The 6,000-nt window shown below is 54.6% G+C and overlaps 1 protein-coding gene and 1 pseudogene across 8 annotated transcripts in view; both read right to left on the reverse strand.

Annotated features, from left to right (window-relative positions):
- Eps15l1 (epidermal growth factor receptor pathway substrate 15 like 1) overlaps positions 1 to 2,658 on the reverse strand; it is a 93,724-nt gene extending 91,066 nt beyond the window's left edge. For all 8 annotated transcript variants that reach the window (XM_047531092.1, XM_047531087.1, XM_047531086.1 and 5 more), the window contains exon 1: positions 2,603 to 2,658. In XM_047531092.1, coding sequence (XP_047387048.1) covers positions 2,603 to 2,635 — 33 coding nt within the window. In that variant the 5' untranslated portion in view covers positions 2,636 to 2,658. The remainder of the gene's footprint in view (positions 1 to 2,602) is intronic.
- A 2,063-nt stretch (positions 2,659 to 4,721) lies between these two features.
- LOC124967877 (dead end protein homolog 1-like) lies at positions 4,722 to 5,757 on the reverse strand (annotated as a pseudogene).
- Between the last annotated feature and the right edge of the window lie 243 nt (positions 5,758 to 6,000).

The raw sequence follows: 6,000 nt of genomic DNA on the forward strand, positions 1-6,000 counted from the left end.
CTGGCCTAGCGGGGCCATACCTCACACATGTGGTGACAGTAAGACCTGATGCATAGTTTCACTCAAGAGAAGCCAGAGAGGTGCTGCTGACATATTATCTGAAGGGAGAAAACCTTCAACAAGCATGTAGGGAAAGGAAGAGAGGAAGCTTAGAAGTCAGTGACCTGAACTCGTCAGATGCCAAAGGATCCATGCTGTCAGTCTCTTCTTACAACTCCTCAGTTTGGTTTGGTCCCCATCCACAAGCCCGATCCCACACATAGAGGAGAAGAGCCACTTGTGAAAGTTCCTAGTCCCGCTTTCTGGGCTTAGCAGAATTTCTTGGGTGCTGGGCAGGAGGTCAGGGGTGCTGAGCAAGTGGCCTGTCCAAGCTCTCACCAGACACCCAGTCTAACTGGGAGACAGAGGGAAAAAGAGACCACAGACATCCGTGCAGACTGACAGGCGCTGAGGGGTGGTGTGAAGGAGAGAGACAGCTGAGTGGGGTGCTACTCATGATAGGTGACTAGCAAGGGCCTCTGGGAAGAATAACATTTGAGCTGCCACCTGAAAGACGGAAAGGAACCAGACCCGGAAGTACCAACAGAGAAACAGGGAAGAGTGCTTCAGGAAAAAGGAACGGCCAACAGGGCTACCTTGAGGACAAAGACAGTCTGAACTAGAGGAGGAACAGAAAAGCAACAAGCATGGCTGCAGCGTGGGTGCCAGGGAGAGCACAGCAGATGAGATGGGAGAAGCTGGCACCGGAGTCTGGTCCAAAAGGTTCTAAGCAAGTAAGTCACATAACATGACCTCTGGGTAACAAATCACTATTCTACCTAAAACTACTTCAGTAGTAAAATAAGAATCCTCCTTGAGGAGCAGGGCACTGTACAAATAAGTATGCACCATGCATATAACTCTGAAGCACTCAATCAACATCAGCTGTTGTCATCGTAGAAGTCCAAATGAGGGCTGGTGTCAAAATCAGAAAGAAAGTTTGAAAAACACCTCCGCCCCCCACCAAAAGGAACACTTTCTCATTAAATGAGTGTAGGTGAGTTTCACTCCCCACCCACATACACACACCCTAAACTGTAGAACTTGGTTATTAATATTAATACCTAATGGCTGGGCCTGGTGGCAACTGCCTATAGTCCCAACTACTTGGGAGGCTAAGGCAGGAGGATTGCTTGAACCCAGGAGTTTCAGGCCAGCCTGGGCAATACAAAAAGACCTGGTCTCAGAATATAAAAATAACTAATATCTGTAGAACACTTAACAGTTTACAAGGCACTTTCATATCTGTTACAAGAACTTGTTAATTAATAACCCACTGGTCTTTAGCACTATCAATTTAGTGACAGTGTTGCAAATTGGCTAGTTCTTGCAAGACTTAACAAGCAGACATCTCTCCCCTTGGATCAGGAGACCAGGCATGTCAAACTGCCTATCCATTCTCATTGAGTCATTGCTGGGTTCACTATTCCCAAATGACTAAATGTGAAAGAGATTAAATAACTGTAGTACCACGGAGCGCTTTGGGTGTGCTAGGCACTAAGAGCTTGACACGTTTAATCTTCACATTATCCCAATACACTTTATATTCCCATTTTCCAAAAGAGGCTATTAACATGTTGAAAGGCAGAAAGCTTCATCCGAGGACACTAAGAAGGAATAAAAGCTGGAACCAAGACTTAAACATAAGATGCTCTCCCTCCCTGTGCTCACTCTTACATGACACTGTATTAGGTAATTCTAGCAAAGTGCTTACAATATGGTGTTTCGTACAACACAGGTATTCAGTCAACAAGGTGATTAGCAAGACACATGTAGTTTCTAGTTTCCATCAGTGTCACCTCCAAGACAGCAACCTTGTCTGTCTGGGAACTGCTGTGCTCCCAGGACCTGATCCAACTGCACAGTTCAAGAATGTACAGATAATTATGAATGAATGTCCTTCCCAAAAAGCACAGCTGCCCGTGGCTTTTTGCACGTCTGTGTCACGCCACTGATGCTGCCCCTAAGTAAGAGCATCAGACAAATGTGATACAGAGAGGGGTCGGGAGACATGAGTCCCTTATTTTCACCGTGCAGGGGTGGCGGAAGCAGCTGCCGAGTAAGGAGACGGGTCTCCATCGTCCTGCAGGCCGGTCCCGGCTCCTGCGGGGCTCTGTCCTTCACCCCGCCAGCTCCCGCAGGGACCGTGTCCGCTCCGGTGCTCGTACCGGCAGGAGACAAAGACTCACGGGGCTGCCGCGCCGGCAGATATGCTCACTCCCCTCGCCCACCTCTCCGAAAGCCCAGTGCACCACGTACCGCCCAGCCCGGGCGGTGCAGCGGCGGGTAGGCCCGGACCCCGGGCGGAGTAGACATGCGCCGCGGGTCCGTCTCGCCGCCGCCCGTGAGGGTCGCTCCGGAGCCGGAGGCCGCGGGTTCGGCCGGCCTGTCACCTTCAAGGCCGCCCGCCCCTCAGCCCGCCGCGGACCCCTCAGCGCGAGCCGCTGCCGCCGCCTCCGCCACCGCCGCCGCCCAGCTGGGCCTCCCCGCGCTTCGGTCCTCCAGCGGCGCCAGCCCTCTGCACCGCTCCTCGGCGCCGCCCCCCAGCCCGCCCGGCCCATACCTGCTGGGAGAGGGGGATGAGCGGCGCCGCCATCTTCCCGCCGACTCGGGCTCCCAGCGCCGGCGGAACGGAGGCGGGGCCGCAGCCGCGCGTGCGTACTGGTGCCAGGGGTGGTGCGCGCGCAGCCGAACCTGGGCGAGGACCGTGCCGGAGGCAAGAACGCGCATGAGCAGCTGGGCCTGGAGGGCGGGGCCGCGCGCTCTTAGCAGGCCTGGAGGGGGCGGGGCGGCGCTGACCTGGGGCGGGGTAAATGAAGGGCGCGTGCCCCTGGGACCCTAGCTGGCTGATGTGGCGCTTCCCTGTCACCTGCCCCTGAGTGCATTGGCCAGACCCCAAGACTGCAGCAGCTCCGTACCCCAGTGCACCATGTTTTGTCATGCTGGTAGTTCCTTACCGATGCCTGTCTCTCTGCTAGGGTTGCCATTCCCCTCCCAGAGCGCCAGGGAAACGCACTATGCAGAGGTGGTCGCCCACCCAATAGAGAGAGGTCCCTACCCTCACCTGCCCACAAGGCGACCTGTTCTAGAACCTTGAATAACAGTGTGTGTGTGTTCGAATGTGGGTCTGCCCCCTATGGTTTCCACTAAACCCTGGCACAGACTTAACCTCTTCTCTGCAGTAGCCCGGTTACCTACAGTTTTTCCTCAGCAGCCACTTTCTTGCTGTGTGACCTTGGCAAGTCATTTACCTAGCCTCTCCGCACCCCTAGACTCCCATTCTGAAAAAACGGCAAGGTAATATGTGTCGCCGTCATTATACCTCTATGCCTCACGTTGTCCAGCAATGAGCAGCAAACACCTGCTGCTCCGGGATGACAGTTATTGGAAGGAAAGCCCCACCCCAGAGGAGCATTTGTTTATTAAAATGCGCTTCGTCTTTTATTGGCTATATGCCCCACAACTTCAAGGTCAATTCTACAGAGACAGTGAGGAAGACAAGCCTGGCCAGGCAGTTCACCATAGCAGCATAAGAGAACCAGGGTAAGTGAACCTCCTGGTACGAGGCTTCACATAATGGTGGCATAGTAGTCTGACTGGGCATCAGGTCTCAGCAGGCAAGACAGAGGACCTGCGATCCAGGCTCTTGTCAATCTTCTCCTTTCTGGTGTTTCACAAGCTGCTGTTTCAGCATCTCCAATAACTCAGTGTGTCTTGTGCCATTCTGAAGAACACTGGTGCTTTATGATTCATTCAACAGTCATTCACCTGTCATACACTTGCTGAGCACTCTATCTTGATGCAGGTCAATGGTGGACCAGGTAGACACACTCCTTAGTCAACAGTCTAGCACAGGTTTTTTTCCCCTGGAGCTGTATCAGAACTATTCAGGGGGGCTTGTTAAGCACAGATCAGGGTTCTGATTCAATTTGTAGACATGGGTGGGGCCCGGCATTCTGACATTTCTAACAAATTCCCAGGGATGCTGATGCTGCAGTCCCAGGACCCCATTTTGAGAACCACTGGCCTACAGGAAGGAAACTAGCATTCACGGAATAATTGAGCTGGGAATGAGACCACTATAGACAGTGGCAGGTGCTACAGAGCAGGCCAAAAGTGTGACTCCAAGGTGTGCTTGCATGTGGTGAGAGAGGGCCAAGGGGCCTCACAAGGAGAAGGAACCAAGGTACTAAGGAGCATGGTGGAACTACAGACCTGGAACTCAGAGAAGACGGAGGGCCTCACGAACAATTTGTTTTTATCCTAACCAGGGGTTTAATATATATACAACTAGCATAGAAAATCTCAAAACCACAAATAAATCAAAACCAGAATGACTAGTGGTGGGAAGGGCAGAATTTGACCCTTTAGCTCATCCAGTTCCCCAAATAAAAACAAAAATAAAGACTCATGCTAGACAGAGGTATGGTGTGTGCCACAGGGAATGACCAAGGAAGAACACAGGGTCAGGTCAGCCCCTGGGCCCAGCAGGGGAGAGCAAGGTCCCTCATCACAAGTTAAACTAAACTTGAACAGCCCCCAGGTGTGATGGGGGTCCTGTCCCAGCAGGGTGGCTGTCTCAGGCCTGTGTCCCCTCCCCCTTTTGGGATCAGATTGTGACTGCCCAGGGCTGCTGGGCTGAGGACAGACACAGACTCAAGCTGTCTGTGGAGAGGAAGGGGTCACTGCTTAACCACAGAACCTGCCTCAGCCCCAGCACACCACCAGAGGCTGGCCCCAGAGTCACTCAGTGCCTCCAGCAGCCCTGCAGACACAGCATCCTTGGCCATCTCATGCCCGTCCTGCCCATCTGGAGCCAGCACAACCCAGATGAGGTCATTGAAAGGCACTGGATGCCCAGGGATCACTACCTGGTACCAGAAGCGGTGCCAGCCAGCAGGTCCCGTGCCCAAACACTTGGTGAGGAATATTGGGCTGCCCAGTTTCATTCTTTGGCAGAGTAGCTGCAAGGTAGCCGGAGCCCCTTGGAACCCTAGCTTGTCCCTGTCCAGGGTTAGTCGGCTGCCATCTGGTTGTAGGCACCGCATAGAGGGACCCATGCATGAGCTGCTGGCGCAGTCGCTGCTTCAGGTCTGACTTGAGCCACTCCACAGCTACCTGTTCCCCACAGAGGCGTGACTGCCCTTCCACCAGGGCCTTTTTCGCCATGGCTGCGGCGCGGTGCGAGCTGAACTTGAGCAGCGCGATCTGCGAGGGCGCGGGTCCAGGGCTGGGCAACAGCAGCGCCTCCTGCAGGCCGGGACCCGCCGGCTGCAGCGCAAACAATAGCGCTTGGCTGTTCACGCCGGGCGACTGCCGGTCAGCGCTCAGCTCGCGCTTATCAAGAGGGCCGCTGCAAGTGGTCGTGCCGCGTGGCGATCGCGGCCTGGGCGCGGTGCCGCGAGCTGTAGCTGGCGTAGGCGAAGCCGCGGTTCAGGCCGCTGAAGGTCATCATCAGGCGGAACTCCTGGAGGCCCACGCGCTGGAATAGGGGGATCAGCTGGTGCTCGTACACGTCCTGGGGCAGCCTTCCAATAAAAACCTCTGACCCCGCCGGGTCCGGCTTCCCACCCAGCCTGGGGGTGGCCCCCCGTCCTTCCTCTGCCTGTTCACCTGCACCCTGCGAATGCCCGTCGCTCCACCCCACGCCCTCAAGGTCGCCTCCTTCTCTGGATTCCCTCTTTCACACCGTTGCTCACACTCGGGTTTGGACTGCATGGATCTATCCCAGGCCCGCTGTGCCCTCTTTGTAACTTCCTCCCCGTCCTCAAGAACAATTTGGATCATGCATGGTCTTACGGGACACCTCTTTTGAAAGGCAACTGGAAGCCACCACAGGGTTTTAAGCATGATCAGATTTGTGTTTTAACGTTGTGACTCTGGATACAGTGGACAAGGGGAAGAGGGCCGAATGGAAATGAATAAATCAGAAGATGTGAAGGCAGCCCAGGTAGGGGTATG

The sequence above is a fragment of the Sciurus carolinensis genome, chromosome 17 (genome assembly GCF_902686445.1).
Source record: "Sciurus carolinensis chromosome 17, mSciCar1.2, whole genome shotgun sequence".
NCBI classification, from domain to species: Eukaryota; Metazoa; Chordata; class Mammalia; order Rodentia; family Sciuridae; genus Sciurus; species Sciurus carolinensis.